This window comes from Eucalyptus grandis, chromosome 5, assembly GCF_016545825.1.
Source record: "Eucalyptus grandis isolate ANBG69807.140 chromosome 5, ASM1654582v1, whole genome shotgun sequence".
Classification (NCBI taxonomy): Eukaryota; Viridiplantae; Streptophyta; class Magnoliopsida; order Myrtales; family Myrtaceae; genus Eucalyptus; species Eucalyptus grandis.
The window spans coordinates 1,148,927-1,166,631 of NC_052616.1; the positions used below are offsets into that span (position 1 = coordinate 1,148,927).

At 39.7% G+C, this 17,705-nt stretch overlaps 2 protein-coding genes, 3 long non-coding RNA genes and 1 other non-coding gene across 8 annotated transcripts; 3 read left to right on the forward strand and 3 right to left on the reverse strand.

The window, feature by feature from the left end:
* The first annotated feature begins 1,053 nt into the window (after positions 1-1,053).
* On the forward strand, positions 1,054-3,538 carry LOC120293289. The gene is made up of 3 exons (XR_005551041.1): positions 1,054-1,255; positions 2,489-2,728; positions 3,489-3,538. It is a non-coding gene; the product is annotated as an uncharacterized LOC120293289 (long non-coding RNA).
* A 276-nt stretch (positions 3,539-3,814) lies between these two features.
* Positions 3,815-6,021, forward strand: LOC104439730 (probable RNA-dependent RNA polymerase 5). 3 transcript variants are annotated; one of them, XR_005551040.1, is made up of 4 exons: positions 3,815-3,934; positions 4,228-4,334; positions 5,121-5,343; positions 5,775-6,021. XR_005551040.1 is itself a non-coding variant. In XM_039312359.1 (3 exons), exons 1-3 carry the CDS (start codon positions 4,785-4,787, stop codon positions 5,797-5,799), a joined length of 312 nt encoding a protein of 103 aa, XP_039168293.1. In that variant the 5' UTR covers positions 4,707-4,784; the 3' UTR covers positions 5,800-6,021. The 3 variants fall into 3 exon arrangements, 1 of the variants encoding a protein (XP_039168293.1); XR_005551039.1 differs by having other exon boundaries at positions 3,826-3,957; XM_039312359.1 differs by lacking the exons at positions 3,815-3,934; positions 4,228-4,334 and adding an exon at positions 4,707-4,848.
* A 13-nt stretch (positions 6,022-6,034) lies between these two features.
* Positions 6,035-7,145, forward strand: LOC120293290. Its single transcript, XR_005551042.1, has 2 exons — positions 6,035-6,140; positions 6,666-7,145. It is a non-coding gene; the product is annotated as an uncharacterized LOC120293290 (long non-coding RNA).
* A 1,286-nt stretch (positions 7,146-8,431) lies between these two features.
* LOC104428467 lies at positions 8,432-9,526 on the reverse strand. The gene is made up of 5 exons (XR_005551079.1): positions 9,445-9,526; positions 9,322-9,352; positions 8,978-9,243; positions 8,801-8,857; positions 8,432-8,690 (listed from the first exon to the last, which is right to left on the reverse strand). It is a non-coding gene; the product is annotated as an uncharacterized LOC104428467 (long non-coding RNA).
* Positions 9,527-10,291: 765 nt separating this feature from the next.
* On the reverse strand, positions 10,292-12,941 carry LOC104418058. Its single transcript, XR_005551078.1, has 4 exons — positions 12,837-12,941; positions 11,828-11,912; positions 10,754-11,076; positions 10,292-10,532 (listed from the first exon to the last, which is right to left on the reverse strand). It is a non-coding gene; the product is annotated as an uncharacterized LOC104418058 (transcript).
* A 650-nt stretch (positions 12,942-13,591) lies between these two features.
* On the reverse strand, positions 13,592-15,219 carry LOC120286130. Its single transcript, XM_039312766.1, has 5 exons — positions 15,008-15,219; positions 14,742-14,801; positions 14,361-14,457; positions 13,807-13,878; positions 13,592-13,605 (listed from the first exon to the last, which is right to left on the reverse strand). The coding sequence occupies exons 1-5, from the start codon at positions 15,080-15,082 to the stop codon at positions 13,592-13,594; spliced, it is 318 nt and encodes a 105-aa protein (XP_039168700.1). The 5' UTR covers positions 15,083-15,219.
* Between the last annotated feature and the right edge of the window lie 2,486 nt (positions 15,220-17,705).

The following is a 17,705-nucleotide window of genomic DNA, read 5'->3' on the forward strand; positions in this document are numbered from 1 at the left end:
TCGTTTGTAAAGTGTTTTTTATTGGACAGAGCTCGCTGTAGTGGGAGGGGTGGGGTGAGGGGTTTTGACTATTTGAGGCCGTGGTTGGGTGGTGATGACACCTGCGTGATACCCGGATGTGAAATATTACGCTTCATCGAACAGGATGAAGTGTAAGGATGGGTCGAAGAAATTCACCCCAGCCCGTGGTCAATGACGATTTCTGCATCGCCCGAGATGGGACAGATGAGCCGTCCTTTTTGAGCCATTTTTTTTAGCAATTAGTTTGCTGTTGTCCTTGAATTTATTGGTTGTTCTCACGTCTTGCATTGTGTTTAGATGGATGAGTTGATGCAACGGAAGGGAAATAAAGACAGAGATTATGAATAGGATAAATAATGGAAATAGTACAATAAATATTTCTTTTTGGGCCATAGACCACCCTGGGGCAAAATTGGGAGGAGATGGAAGTAAATTCATGAATCACTGTCGCCCTTCTTTTCATTTTTGATGAGATGCATATGAAGAACTCCCAGTTTTCTTTCTTGCTGAACGAAGCGCATTTAATTGTTACCTTAAGCAATTTCACCAGATATTACGGACTTGGCAGGTATATTATGAGGACTTAATATTTTCCTTGGTAATTGTCATGAATAATCGATTTTGCATCATAGATCAGCAAAACTGCGGATTGCTTTATTTGATATAAATGCTTTTGAAGAGCAAAGAAGTGTATTCAGTTTATATGGGATGGTCTGGCCAACTTCCATAAACTGGCATAGTTGAGCGATGCTCTCCATTGATATATTAGTAATGATGGTTCATCAAGAAGCTCACTGGGACTCATGTTAGTTCAGTTGTATTGTGGTTATCACAAACCACCGGTTTCTTTTTGTTAGGCTTGTACTGGTTTTAGATATTACTTATCCAAAAAGACTGTTACTAATCCTAGGCTTTATTTCTTCTTATAGAAAATAGTATGTGTGCAAACACCTAGTAGTGTCCATATCTGGACCTACTTTGATGTTTAGACTATTCTAAATGACACCATTACTCGTACCCGGCTTTGTTTCCTTCTTTAGAACATCTCATGTATGTCTGCAGATTTCTTGTAGTGTCCACCACTAGAGCTACGTACTTTTCTAATTGTAACTTCACTTTCTCTGACTCGATAATGCAGGAACATCAGCATGCCCAAATGGAAAACTTTATTGTCGGAATGCAGGACATGTTCCTGTCATTATATTTTCTTCGAGAGTAAATGATGGCATTTGTGGTAAGTAGTCCATCGGAACTTTTTCTCCATGGTCTTGGCCTTTCCAAGCGTTCGTTTTCCTGTGTTGATTGTGGACCTCATTCTCCCTTCTGATCATCTGTACATAACACATGCATGTAAGTTCATGTACCATCAAACAAGATCCTGCTGCATTTGAATTGCCCAACAAGGTTGCAATTCCTTCTTAGACATAAGAATATCAGATATGATATTATGAATGGCCAGGGCCCAAAGTCCTCTTTGCAGATTTTAATTGCTTCAGTGTCAAGGATATCTCTAAACTTCACTGCAATGAGATGTTCCACGCTTTAGTGTCATGGGGCACTGATTAATCATAATTGTGCAACAACAGATTTATTTACCTGCTTTAGCAACTTCATGTCCTGGATTGTCTTTCTCACCAACAAACATCACTGTTAAAATATTACTTTACAGACTATTTAATGAACCCTAATACCATGAAGACAAGTAAACAAGGGTATATTTCAAGTGATGAACAGATTTGAGACTACTCTTTAGGAACTCTCCAACTTTTGAGGACAAGGACATTGATTGTGAGATATATGCATATGGGAAATGAATGGAAACTATTTTTTCGGGTTTAAATCTTAAGGATTGTTTCAAAAGCTAGACAAGAGTGGCTTCTTCAATTGAGAACAGTTTGCATGCTTGGTCTGTTTATCGGTTCAATCCAGTGAAAAGAAAGTGGTCAAAAAAAGGTGAGATGGAGAACTGGTTTAGTTCGGATTGATCTTTTCCTTAATGCTTGTCAATGAACAGTGTTTCTGAGAATACAAGAAAAATTGCAGGAAGGGGGAAAGGTTGGAGAGAAAACAAAAGGTGCATTTTTGAATGAAATCTACGTGCTTATCGTCATATGCAAGGATCTGCAGAGTGATCAATTGTTAGTAAAATGGATGATGAATGTGTGGATTAAGTAACATCATAATATTGTAATAAGATACTAATTAATGCTTAGATTAATTTTCCCTTTTCATTGTTTAGGATTTTTGTCAATTGGACAATTACTAAATGCTAAGGTCCTATAAAAGATTTATATGCTGACATCATCCGACCTTAATAGGTTGACGGAATTACTAGATCGTTCGGTTCTTGTAACACTAATTTTAGCATCCATTGGACAAAGGTTAACTAGCAGGTGGTCATTCTTTTTCTGCCTCCTCTTAATGTTTCCTCCTAACATATGTTCTTTGCCTGCTCCATGATATTCAGACTGCTGTGACGGGAGTGACGAATACAGTGATAAAGTGAAGTGCCTGAATACATGTCGGGAAACTGGAAAAGCAGCATGAGATGAGCTGAAGAAAAAAATTGCTGTGTACCAGGAGGGCGTTGCCATATGTAAACAGGAGGTGGAACAGGCTAAAGTAGCTCTTGCAAAAGACAAGGAAGAATTGTCAAAACTGAAAAGTGAGGAGAAAGTACTGAAAGTGCAGTTTGAACAGCTTAAAGGTTTGGTTTTTCCTAATTTGGTGGTATCTTGGCAAAATAACTTGAATTTAGTTGTCATGATCTCATTAAACCTGAGTTTGCCCTTAAAACGTAGTTGCTAGCTACTGCACATATATATCATCTTTGTTCATACTGCATCCAGTGATAGCAGCATATTATGGTCTATGGAATTGGAAAAACTCACACTCTGATGATAATGAACTCATCATAGTATAGCTTCTGTATAGATATTTTACCGTACTAACTGTTTGGTAGTTTTACCAAACAACGAAGCATTTTCTGAATGAGTGTGGATGTTGTGACTATTAGATATTGATGTGCCAGATGTATCCCAGCCTTGTAGGTAAATGGATGGAAGATTTGGGAAGCATTTGGTTTACCTCACTAAAGAAATTACTTCATCCCTCTAAACGAGTGTCTAGTAGTATTATGATGTTTGGAAGATTAGCTATATTTGGGAAAAATAGTGAAAATGGACGGGATAGGTGGAAAGTCGGGAGAAGTTTGAAATTTCTGTGAGAGAGAAATAGAGGAAAATTTGAATTTTTAGATGCTCTCTCAAATTCTGGCCCTTGGTGCTCTCAAAATAGCCTTAGTGTCATGGTCACTATTTGCTATCTCTCGTTGTTGTACATGTGCTTAGACTACCCTTCTTCCATGCTTTGGCACTTTATGATGCTTAGTTTAAGATTTCTTTTTACATGCGTTCGTTTTTGTGTTACTATCAATTGTTTTGTTGCTTTTTCATCTCTAAATATAGAGCGCAAAGAACAAATAGAGAAAGCAGAGGAGAAAGAACGAATGAGAAAAGAAAAAGGAGGGAAAAAAGAGAAGCTGAGGGGAAAGCTGGCAAAGAGAAAGCAGTTTCAGCAGGGTTGGGTGTTGGAGATCTTGGATCACGTAAGGATGGGAGGAGGCAGGCTAGCAGAGAGGAACAAGAGAAAATCGAGGCTGAGATGAGAAAGAATGCCTACCAATTGGCCTATGCTAAAGCAGAGGAGGCATCTAGGTTACTGTGGGTGGAGCAAACAAGAAAGGGAAGAGATTCTAAGATGTTTTGCTGTTGCTTTTCTTGAATCTCTTGGGCCTACCAAAACCCGCAGTGAAAGACTGCAATTCCATTCCGCCAAAAACATACTGGTGGGACTGGATTTGTATCCGAGGACATAGCTTTGAAGTGTCGTGGAAATATTTTCAAGGGAAGAGGTGTGATTGCTTCTGCTTTTAAGGTTTGTGACCTGTGGATATGGGTATCATCTTAGTGGTATCTTCGTCTTGCTATGCAAGAAAAACTGATCTCCAAAAAATAATTATGACAAATAAAAAAGGAAAATCTACATTGCATTATTAAGTATCATTTCAGCTTTGCGCTGTAAGTGTGAGTCTAGTTATTAGTATTTTAGCTTCAATAATTCTCCATATTGCGATATATTTCATTTTTTCTATCGGTTCATTTATATCTTCCATTCTAATTGTTTTGGCCGAATTTTAATCTGTAGCTCCCTCCTCATACAATTCATATTCGACCGTCGATGATCAAGGTTGAAAAGGACCCGAAGCTTTCAAATATCAGGACCGTTGATGCACTTGAAATAGTACAAACAAGGTACAACCAACATATTTTGCCGCAGGCTATCATTGTTTTAATTAATTCTCTTGAGGTTCTTATGGTACCTCGACCCCTAGTAATGTGATCACAAAGTGTTATCTGTGGGTTTGTTGCTGGCTATGCTATTGATTTGTTGATCATTGTGTTAAGATTTTCCTTTGGAGTTAGCTGGTTAAAGACCCTTACATAAACAGACTGAAAAGTTAGCGGCTTTCTTGTTCTTTCAGCAGTTTAATTTGAACTTGGGACATGTTTTTCTTGTGAATTACTAAATCCCATTGCTTTTTGTTTGAAGCTTTTTCTGCCATCAAATTTTACCTTTTGGAAGAACTGATTAGACCTTGGTCCTCATTGATGCAAAAGAATAAACCAAAGCCTGCATATCTTTCAAAGATTTTGATTGCACTTTTAAGCTATGGCGGGGTCCCTAATGAATTTCTTTTGGACATGGTGGAGAATGCTCTGGGAGATGCAAATAGTGTCTTCTCTAGTAAACGAGCAGCTCTAAGAGGTAGTATTCTTCTGAACATTTGGACCATTGAAATAATGTCTATTCTTAAAACAGTCCAAAAAGAGATTTTTCTCCAATTTTTTTTTTCTATACTTGGATGTGCTTCTTTTTTTTTTTTTTTTTTTGATTCAAAATATGCATAAGTAAAAAAATGCATCTCTATTCATCTTTGCTGCTTTTACTTCCTCTGGGTGCGTATTTCCTTTAATTGCTATTTGACGTGTAAACATTTTCCCTTGTGTTTTCCTTTTGTTCTTTTACCGTATGAACAGTTTTGGTGAATCATGGTGAGAAGGATGGTTTGACTGCAGCCAGAATGATCTTAACTGGGATTCCTCTGGACGAAACATACCTACAGAATCGTCTGTCCATCCCGATGAACGATGAAAAGAAGAGTTTGAAAGGAGGAAGGATTCATATTCCAGATTCTTACTATCTAATGGGGACAGCCGATCCAACAGGAATTCTTAAAAGTGATGAAGTTTGTATTATCCTGTATGTACTCGTAATCTCATCTTTCTGTGCTTGATTTATCATTTAGCACGAGTCTGCTAAAGAAAACTCAAGAAAAACAGTCATTTTTGTAATTTTAATTTTAGAGTGCATCCCTTGGTTTTTAGTGGCTTGGTATGGTTATGGAATAATTTCTAACCATGCCGTAGGGTAAAATTCAAAATTTAGGTCTGCATATGATTTGGCTTATTAAGATTCAAGTATGTGCCACTTGTTGACCTAAGCATATGCCTACCCATATAAACCGTTGACTCAGCTCCTACCTTTCACAGTTTCAGAGCCAAACTTGGTAAAGCCTCTACTTGTTTCTTGTTTCCTCGTATTGCCAGTTAAGGAAACTATCAAATTACACAAAGAAATTTCATCTTTTTATGATTTGTTTGCAGAAATGTTTCTGGTTGTGATTTATGCAGGTCGTTTTGGTACATGCACCAATAAAGGATAATAACCAAAATAAAGATTACAGCATCAGTGGACTTTATGGATTTTGTTTGAATGGCTTTCATCTGTGGCACCTGCAATACGCTCACAGAATCTGATTTCTCTGTAAACACAGAGGAAACTTAGTAATTAACTGCTCTCTACGAGACCAAGCTAAATCTGGCAAAGCATGCGACTACTATATAAAACAAATACAACTTTGCTATTAGGAACTGTGCAGTCCCTGGAATCAGCATATAGAGCAAGGCAGAAGTGCATCACGGACAAGACCCATCAGTATCCTTAACATGGACATTGCAGAGTCTGACCCTTCCCTGTTCCAGAGGCTCTTCCACTAGGTGAAAAGAGATAGTAAGTTCCTGATGGCCAAAGTTAATATTTGCTCTATATAGTAGTCCCAGTTCTTTGCCAGATCTTACTCGGTTGTTACGGGGTAAGAAGCTGATTGCTTATTTTCCTCCTTGCTCTACAATGCAACCCCAAACGTAATGCAAAACTTCCATATTAGGCTCATTTGACCTGCGATTTGGCTTGGATATGGTCATTGGTGTGCAAGAGTCGGGATATCTGCCATTTGACCATTTGGTCCGCAAGTTTTGCATCGGTTTCAGTTAATGGTGCTTAAGAAATGGATATTTTCCCTTCCGTGTGCTGTACCCATCTGAACTGATTGTTTTTTTATTAGTTGTGACAATAAATGCGCGGAAGAGACAGGATTTCGGCAAGATATATCTTCTTTCTTATGGTGTTATTTCTTTGTATTAGGAGTATGGAGTCACAAGATAAATTATGTTGAAGCACTAATGCATCCTCTAAAACTTGCTATCAAGTTGCTGCAGCATTAAATGGTGAACTTTTTGCAGATGGCGGGGTAGAGATCAGAAGAATGACCGTAGCAGGTGATGAGACGGATCACAGGTCTGGGAAGGTGTTTGAGTGGAGAATTGAAAGCCTTTTCCCGACTGGGCTCTTCTCTCTTTTGAGCTGCCCAGACCCATTGATCACACAGTTCACCGGCAACTTCAGTGCAGATGGGATTTTCCAGTGATTCATCGAGAAGTGGATGGACAATCGCTAAATCTGGCAACTAAGGCTTCATAGGAGTATTGACTTCATAAAGGGAAAATGTCATAGCGTTTCCGGGCACTTGCTAAGGCTCTTTAGTTATGCTTTTGTTAAGTAGACTTTTCAAAAGTTCTTCGTCTCGTACGTTAGTCCTCATCCATTCTACTAATGGGATATATTTGCCCTTTAAAGTATTGGATACTCTTGTTTTCCTATAGAGAATATGTTGCTCTGCACATAAAATCAGATTATGCAAGCAAGTTTATCTGGTTGTGATTTTTCACTTGTTTTCTCATTACCTATGCTGAGGTGCCTTAAGCCAGATGAAGAGTGTAAGATGTTCAGACCGTTGGGCTTTGTTTCAAATGGGTTTCGTCTATAATATCGGCACTTCCAAGTCCTAGATATGTCCAAGGGTGTTATCTGGCTTTTTTGGTTTCTTGGCCTGATCTTACCTAGAATTGGTTCATATCACCATGGCAAGATAGAAAGGATCGAGTAAACCTTCATAAAGTCAGTATGCGCTTTGGGCACCTTGGATTGGCACATACTATCCACAAGTGTCCTTAGAAGGTTGTTAATGGATAAGTCTTAACTTAAAAAGGTGGTGTTTTCCTGTGTTATGGAATTTAGGGCCCATCAAACAATCTATGGAATTCTTTCATGGGACTGGAAGCATTAGGGTGCTTTGTAGGTGGTGGCATAAATTATTTTCTTGTAGACTTTGACGAGTGGCGGTGAGCAATGAAACCGCAAAGATAGGGACGATTAGCCAAATGAGGACACATCTTGTGTAAAGCTTTTGTTATAGAAAATAATATTATAGTATTAGTCGATGTACATTTGTCTTACTCAAATGTTGCAGGTACTAGATTAGCATAAAGATAAGTTAGTGCAGGCATTTAACCAGAGTGAGGTTGCATTTAACCAGAGTGAGGTTGCCGAGTGGCTCTATCTGATACATCACCCTTAGATCAAATCAACTGGTGCATTTACCTTTCTTTTGCTGAGTGGCTCTATCTGATACATCACCCTTAGATCAAATCAACTGGTGCATTTACCTTTCTTTTCTTCTCTTGCCTTGTTCTATCTCCCCAAGCTTTTGGAAGGTTCTTTTGTGTGAGACTAAAAGCTTTTATCATATATTATATCGTCAAAACATCACAAATTTTCTATGTCGATAAGGGTTCATTTTCTGGTTGTAGTGTGATGAATTTTTTGCATAATGAGCAATACTAGCAACCATGAAAAGCCATTGTTAAAACTCTACCAAGCTTTCAAGAGGACAAAGGGGAAATGCACATATAGTTTACCTGATTTGTGCATCATTTCTTATAGATTCATATTAATCGAAATCAGGACTCTGAGATTGGACGTGTAGAGTTTTATCTCTTCAAGCACAAAAACATACCTGGTGAAATTGAGTTCTTGCCCACATTATTTTGTGAAATTGAAGCAGTGCATTTTGTATGACACTGGTATTCAGTAGTTGAGGGCCAAAAAGAACTCGAACACAGCATTTCGATGTTTGAAAAACAAAGTTTTCGAGATATCTTTCAACAATACAAAGAGTGAGAATTAAGAACCACCATATTCTTTATAACAAGAATTAAAAATTCAAGATTGTTCTGATTTCCAAAACTAACTAAAAGTTAACTAATGTCGATTTTGTTTGTATATCTACACACTCAAAAGCTGCAGAAATTCTTTAGATCCTCTTCCTTGCCATACCAGCTTGGTATTTATCTTCAAAATGTGAGGATACAGATCCTTGGAGGAGTTCCTAACCATCCCCTCGGTGACTCTAGTAGCAAGTGATATATCTGCACAAACATTCGATTATTTATATGCATGCGCTGTTTCAAATGCCATTTACATATGCACCAATATGTCTTTAGTTGTTCAAATTGAATAGGATTGGAGAAACTAAAACCTTGGGGAGACTTCTTCTCATCAGATAGCAGCTGCTGCAATGGATATGGGGCTCCTCCTGCAAAATTAGAGGATAAAAACAGAGAATACGTTCAGCACTTGAAAAGGAACAACAGTAAAGCATTTGAACTAAACCTGGTAAGTAATCTTTATACACAGCAGGTCTACATTGACGAACCTGCTCAAATCACAACATCTTTCAACCTCAATAGAAGAAAGATGAAATGTTGTCAACCAAGTTTTACAGTTTTCGACTCTTCCTCCAGCTTTACCATTAAAATTCCAGCCAATGAGAGAATAACCACTGAAAAACATTCAGATTGTGCAGTTTGATATCACTGTCAATGCTCATATCAGCTTGTCTGTCATCAGCAAGTCCAGCCCTGTCTCCTACATCTAAGTTGATTTCGCCAGAAGTACTATGTCGATGTCTGTCCTGCTTCTCTGGAACAAGTAAACTAACAGACTTAAGGATGTCTACAATACAGACATAAACATAAAACAATGAACTTGCATCATTACCTCTAACACGACAGCCCAAAACCCGATCAACCTGAAAAGCAGAAAAGGGTCAAATGAATTAAAGATGGATTCTAAGATCAATCACCAGAATCAAACAACAAAGTTGGTCATAAGTAGATTTACCTGCTGAAATTCACTCTGGCGGTGCCGCTTATGCACACTGGTGTATCATTCACATGACGGTCTCTTTTCTTTGGCTTTACTGCCCTGGTGGGCTTTTCAACTCTCCAGAAAGCTTCTGCACCACAAAATCAATTTTAAATATATCATCGAGCCTCAATAAAAGTATCTTATATATGTCTATGCGTAATATGTCGGTAATGAAAAGGCCAATGTAAAAGTATCTACCTTTTTGTTTATTTGGACCATTTGAACCTTCTTTTGCTCCATTTTCTTCCATGGCAGACCATGAACCCTTGTTTACAAACGTTCTCTTTCTTAATTGTGAATTACCTATTTCAGGTATTGCAGCTTTCTTCTTCGATCCATGTCTCTTAAAAGTAGCAATAATTTGCTTGCCATCATCATTCCTGCTCTTAGAAGCAGCAATAGTTTGCTTGCCATCATCATTCCTGCTCTTAGAAGTAGCAATAATTTGCTTTCCATTGTCAGTCATGCGTTTCTTCTGAATGTCATTTTTTCTGCACAAGCTTTCTCTTCTTAGCTCTCTCTTTACTAGCACCAATTCCAAGAGCAGCTTGACCATCTGGACTAATGAATCAATCAGAACATTGAGAATTTTTCTCTGATGCATTTTGCATTCCTTTTTTCAGAGCCTTCAATTTTTAATAGCATGTTTCTTGCTCATGCCAATTAGTGTTAGCAAAGCATTTGAACATTACATCTTTATTTTCCACATGCCAAACAACTGACTCACTAAAAAAGGATTAGTTTGTGTCACCATATGGTTATGCAGATCGCAATGTTATCTCATATAAAGCCTTTTCTCCATAATGTCTTGTCCAATATTGGTAGCCCCGTGCATTTTGTTGCATTAACTAATAGATATAAAACAAACTATCTCTCACCCATTTCCTACGTTCAACTTATGGTAACCAAGACAGAGAATGGCGAAGTATCTTATATTATGTACATCAGGAGATTCAAGACCTTGGCCAACCATAAACATCACAGCAACCATGCAATGAACTTGGTGCCACAAAAATGCACTGCCCTTAATTTTGAAACACCACAGTTCATTACTTTCCAACCTGCATAAAAGGAAGTTCATTAAAATCAGAAAAGACACTGCAAACTAGATTGGTCTTATTAATATAATAACTTGTACATGAGAGAAACTGGCCAAAATGAAAAGGCCCTTTTTTTGCCGTTTGATTTCTCTTTCATCATCATACCAACAAAAAATATAGATGCATCTTTGCATCTTTTCTTAACTTATAAAGATCTCAAAAAAACATCTACCAGAACCAACCTCTTATCACAAGAAGAGAGTTCAAAGGATGTTATATGACGCTTGTAGTCGTGGACATTAAATGCATCCATCTTACAAAAATTTCTGAAATCATGATCCCCACAAACTTTTGGCCTGCACTCTCCATTGCCTAGCATAAAAACAGAGAAAGGACTTCTATCAAATGAAATGAAATAGTCATAATATCAAATTTTTAGGTTCAAAATCAGCATAAAGTAGTTTATGAAATGAAATAGTCATAAACTATAAAATGAAGAGTTACCCTAATATCCAAATTATTTCTCCAAAAGAAATATTTGTACTCCCTGCTCATACAGCTAAACCTGCAAGATATTGAGGAAGACAAAATCATGTGAAAAGGCAAACCCCACCTACGTTTCCGCAATCATTAACATTATAAAATCAACAAATTTGAGGCATCTCTAATGCATTTCATCAACAGAATCCCATCATATCGAATCAAAATAAAGTACACCATGCCACCATGAGAAGGAAAACAACCTTGCACTAAAATTAATTGGAACAGGACACCAGCCAGTTACTCGGATATCTTTGGGTAAGACTCGATTCAACACTCTCACATAATCAATTTCCGCGTCTAAGACTGACATATAAATGAAAGTAAGCATCATATTGAACATGATAATTTTTCATCATAAATAATTCGTTGCAGCAAATCAAATAAAGTACGAATCTGTAATGACTGCATAATCCCAACATATATGCACTTTCCTGCAGAATACCCTGCTAACTTCGAAATGCTAACCACTTAGTCTGAAATAAGCCACTTTTGATTAGGAAAGCAGTGTGATGTGTACACGTATGTATAGGAATATGTATATTTAATGGATGCTTTATTACCGTACCAGCAGTTTATTTCCAGCTTGGACATCAGCCTTGCACAAAATACACCGATTTTTAACAATTAATCTTTTCTCTTTAATGGGTCTGTAGCAATTGAATTGAGTCACAATTTTCCAGTGAAGTTCAAACTTCATTCAAAAGCAATTTAAAGACTCATAGCAATAAAATAGAGCTCAAAACAATTAAAGATCAGTCACTTAAACAACATACCATCTCTATCTATAGAAAGTCCCCAATTGTTTGCATCATCTGTGTTCTTAGGTCGCAGGTTTGATCGTAGAAACAGGGAAATGACCTGCATCAGAAAGCAAACCATAGCCTACTCATGATGCACCTAAGAAAAGAAGCAAACAGGAGATAATAGAACAACAACATTAATAATAAAAGAAAGAGCCTACTGCAAACATAATTATCCTAGGTAAAATGACAATTGATACTAGACACTTGTCCACGTCATAAAACCTTCTTGTATCTTGTGGTGGTATCTCTATCAACATTTCAATCATCTTGCAAAGAGACTCCCAGCTATCAGAACTCTCGCTCTTTGGTACTTTCTCATCTCCAATTCATATCATTGCTTCTCTAACAAAATTCACTTCAGAACTTGCACTCCAATTACAATATTCTATGATCTAATTAACACCCAATCTCAAATTCCTTGAGAAAATCAAGCTTCACATATTGCTCCTAACCGATTCTTATACGGTAAGATTATAATCAACAAAAGCTCTCGTGAAAGGAACATCATCATGAATATTCACAGTAATCACATCTATCACGAGGATGGAAATATATGGTTGTTATAAGGAAAAACTCTGATAATTGCCCCTTGTGCCCATACTTCCACAATTGCATTTTAGTAGTTAAAAGTACTAAGTAGTACACATGCAACAGTTAACCATCTTTTTCCAGAAGCCCTTAAACATGTTTCTGAGTAGCCTTGTCATCTGTTTTTCCAAGTTTAAGAAATAATCAAAAATTACAAAATACAACTGAGATTGTGCTCGTCTACTAAATATAAGTTGACACGCGTTTTTGCAAGAAAATGCTCAACATTTAATACAGGTTGAAACAAAGACCCACATTCTCTCCGCAAGGAAATGGTGATTGCACGGAATAGTGAGCCAAAGATAAAACCCAATCTAGCGTCTGTGAACAAAATAACAATCTACCGATCCATCAAGAAACTTAGAAGCGGAGTAGCAGTTTTTGAACTTACTTGTCCAAAAGATGAAACTCCTTTGTCTGTTCTGCCACATCTTGAGTACTGTGACTTTTTCTTGTCACCAACTAAAAGCTTAGTCTTCTCAAGAGCTTTAAAATTTCAGACTGCATGACACCAAAATCAGTATGATGGGATTCGGATCGAAATGAATTAGGTGTCTGCCAAGAATGTCAAAAATGCCAAAATAGAACATCTGCTGATTTTAAATCGATAGCATCCATGATTTAAACATTCGCATTGCACAATATTAAAGAACTCTTCCATGTATCTTTGATAATAAGCAGAAACTCAGTGACTTTGCTTGCATGGTACAAACTGATCTACTAGTGTACCGAAAGATAGTGTCCTTACTGAAAACATAAATTTAAATCTTATGAAGAAGTAGAACCCTGTTTTATAGCACATATTTTCCGTTAGGCCCAATGCTGAAATGAATGAAGATTTTGGGGAGAAGATGGAATGTAGGACCGGACCTCGACAGTTGGATCCAATTGTGCTTCAGAGGCAAAACCATAAAACCTGTAAAATAAAGCAAAAGTGAAGCGATTTCATTGTGCCAAAGAAAAGCTAGAGTACATTCAATGGCCTAAGGCACAACACATTCAGGATTTCATATGTCTAGGAAATTAGTCAGACTTGCCATGTGGTGTAACAGAAAATTAGTCACATATTTCACGAATCACATCCACTACACATTTACTTGTGACAGATTCTGCAACTTAAGAGATTTCTGCAGTGACACCCTAGTTTTAGAACATGAATGCTTCCATAGCAGAAATATCCTCAAATTATTAATAACAGCTAAACTTTCACAATTTCTAGAGTATTTTATATTCCATGCTGCCTCTTAAGAACAGACAAAATCAAGACAAAGGGAAAGATAATAGACTATACCAGATTAAAATCGTTTTATGATGCAACAGTTGCATTGTATGACAAACAGTACAATGGCTACAATCTGTACCTTGTCCAAAATACATCAATCTTAGAGCAACATATCGCCTTGGATGGTGTTCGAGAATTCCTGTTTTGAAATCTGCAGCAGGAGGTATCACAACATTCACTAAAATATGGCTGCACATTGAAAGAACTTTAGCCGAACAGCATGCTCATCTCTATGGAAGCAGGGTTGTAATAAATTACTAACTCAAACCCTATAAAACTTAGTATTAAAAACTATTCGCACAACAATATTGATGCTTTGATTATGTCTAGTTTTAGCGCTTAGGGTCGCTTGTTTTTCTTTAGACTGTTTGGAGTCACAACTAACACAGCCTGCTAAGCAACTCCACGAAACTTCACCACTATAGTATCCTGTAACCTCTCAAAATTTGCAAGAAGGCCACTTAATTATTGTTTGACTTTTGAACTTAAACCGTTCCTCCCGTTCCTGAAACAGGCTGACTCCCAAGTCACTGAAAAACCCTCGACTGGAACTTGAAGAGCAATAAACATACAAGATCTCAGTGGTTCAGATTAAACATGCAATTGGAGCTCAAAGAGTTTGACCAGTAGCACCTTTTTTCTTCCTAGTCTTCTTGTCCAGCTTCATTGATTTGCCATTCCCATCGACCACTCCACTTCCCTCTACGACACAACCAATCTTGTCTTCCATCTGCACAAAATGAAGCAATAAGCTCAAGTACATCGCATTCAGCACGTAACATTGAATTTCGCTTATCCCCTATATGCATGGCCAATAACAAAGAAGCGCCAACCAAAAGATGCATGCATTCACTCAAACCACCGACAAACAATGCATGCCCAACTCAAATGCGCGCTCGACCCAACACCGAAACCGGCTTCGGGCTGCTACAAAGATATCAAGATTCATTCGAGAAGTCGTAAAGACAGTGAAATCCTCTCGAAAAGTGAAAAGGGAGAATCGAAATGGCTCACCTTTTGACAGCAACATCCAGAGAGTCGAGAAGAAAGGTCGGCGTTCTGCTTCTCCAGCTCCTGAAATGCGATGGGGGCCAAGTCGCGAAACCGACAGAGTTAGCACGCGGCAGCTCGTACAGGCAATCGAAACTCCCACACACACGTGCGGGTACGAACCGCTCGATCGAGTTACAGCTTCAAGGAAATCGCAATCGAATTTTAAATAGAAAAGAAAGGAGGAAGAAGCGTTTCCAATGGCGCGCGCTAGAGAGAGAGAGGAGTACGTTGATTGTCGTCTGGAGATAATGGATCTGGGAGCGAAGGGCGTCGACTGAATCTACATCGGGCGAAGTAGACATTGCCTCTCTCCCGCTTCGCCTCGCTGCGCTCGACGTTCTGCTCCGCGCTCTTACTCCGGCGAGACAGAGGCAATAGAAAAGAAAAAAAAAGGCAAAGGAGAAAGAGAGGTCTCACGGTACCCATACGCCTCTCTCTCCTCCACCACAATATCCCTCGTGGCCGTCACGGCAAACTTAGCACCGCCAGCAGTATATCTAGCCTCGCAAACCTCTTTTGCTTCAAAGAAGCTCGAGAGGCCAGTCGAAAGCCGGCGATTTCTGGAGCCGCGGCTGGAAAGTCGATGACGGCAACGAGGAGAGAGGCGAGGAGGGAAGCGCTTAGGGTGAGTGAGAGGGCTCGAGAAAGAGAGGAGGGGGGCGCTTGGGGTGAGTGAGAGGGCTCGGGACAGAGAGGAGAGGAGTGCTTGAGGAAGAGAGAGGCAGAAGCGGGAAGAAAAAGCGCGCTTCGTTGAAAAAAAAAAGAGAGAAAATGCAGCAGGCTCTCCTTCTTCGCCCCGCCGTCGACCCCGCCAAAGTCCGCCAAGATCTCCCTTGCGACCGAGCGGGCCAGCGCTTGGTCAGCGGCGGGGAGCCTGGTGCCGCTCGGGAACGAGACCGAGATGCCAGAGGCAGATGACCAGCGAAGCTTTTGGGCAGGCAGAGACGGAGGCAGAGCTGGAGACGGAGGCGGAGGAGGTGGGATGCGCGGAGGAGGAAAGTGAAAGGCTCTGAGCGTTCTTTTTTCTTTTACGAGGAGAGAGAACCCGCGCCCTTTCAAGTGAAGAGAGAGAAAAATTTTGAGCGGGAGGAATACGCTGACCGTCCTTTCTTCTGCGTGGAGCCGAGCCGAGCCGAGCCGACCAAAAACCAGCGCCTTCGCTTTTTCAGCGGGTCCCGCTCGGGGACACGTGCCGACGTTTCATTGGTAAGTCCGCACCAGGTCAGCAGATGACGTGGCGCGCACGTACCACTGAATATTTTCTCAGTTGGGAGGGAAAAGCAAGGGGAGAACTAGCGACCGGCCCCTCCGTTCGCACGCCCGACCGCTCGCTCATCGTCGCTGTTCGCCCACACGTCGCCGGTGTCGCTCCTCCGCCGCTCTCGCCCACTTACGTCGCACGCCTGTCGCACGCCATCCTCGCGCCCAGCTGCCAGTCCTGTGCCATCTCACTGTCCTCCGTAGCCCTGCTTGTTGTTGAAGTCGCTTGAGCCAGTGCCACCGTCATCCTGTCCCCAGAACAGCCGGAGCTCGCTGTCGCCGCCGTCCTGCTCGCGCCGCTGCTCCACTCTTCAACTCGCTGCTCCGTTGCGGCTCGTGCAATCTCGACCCTCCAGCATCGTCGTCCGGCGTCACCAGCGAGCCGCCGCACGCCAAGGCTGCCGGAGCCACCGCCAGTCACCGCCGAAGCTCCGCCGTCACCCTACCTCCATCGCCTGGCCGTTTCCGACCTTTTCCGGCTGTTGGAGTTGCCGGATTTGCCCTCTCCGACCAAGATCAGCAGCCGAAGTTCCAGCCCTAGTCCGGATGTTCAAGGCCCGTTTTAGGTGTCTTCCGGTCCTCTTTTGGTGTCGCCTTGAGGAGATTTGTCGACAGCCTCGCTGTTTTCTTCGTCGGAGACTCATCGGAAAGCGATTCCGGTGAGTTTAGCCTCCTAAACCTCAATTAGAGGGTTAATTATGCTTAGGGAGGTTTAATTATGTTAAGTGTTATTAGGTGGTTAGTTTAATTTATTTAAGTGTAGATTAGATTAAGGTGGTGTTTAATTTAAAGTATGTTTAATTAAGACTAAGTTAATGTTTATATTAGTATAATGGTGATTTGACTTTAATGATTTATTTTTGATTTAAATAAATATTTCGAAATGATTTAATAATTTAATAATATATTATTATTCGAAATTATTAAAATATTATTATTTAATTAATTTTCGGAATAAATTTAATTATTTATTCATTTCCGAAAATTATTTCAAAAGACCTTAATTTGTCGAATTTCGTGCCGATTGCAATGTCACTTTCTGTATATTTATTTGAGTGTCGGTTTATGAGAATTGAGTGAATTAGTGGTTATGAGAGAATTATCCCAAAATTTGAGAAGGTCGGTATTTTATGGGAAGATGACTGTGAAAGGTTGTGAGTGAACTTAGAAAACTGCCGATGTATGGCCGTGCCAATAAGGCCGAGATTTACCATCGAATTTGAAATCGGTCGTGCCAATCGAGCCGTGATCTACCACCTATTAAAGGTCGTGCCGAGTGGGGTCGTGATGCCACTAAATCTAATTTGCCAAGTGGGGTCATGATGCCACTAAATCTATTTTGCCCAGTGGGGCCGTGATTACCACTAAATTTTAGACTTGCCTGTAAAGTCATGTTTGAGAGTCTAGAATGAATAGTTAGAATGACCGTGTGATGACTTTGATGACATGTAATCGACTGAGACAATTGATCGTTGAGTCAATCCGAGTAATTGAATTATTTGGATGATGTGGTTGTCAGTATTTATTGATTAAACTGATCTGCATGAAGGAAACTGAGGCTAAGGTAAGCTCTCTGATGCCTGTTTGTGCTTAGGTGGTCTTTATGGCGTATTTTCTTTCTAATAGGGGTTTAGGGGGGGTGAACTTGCTGAGACAATGTCTCAC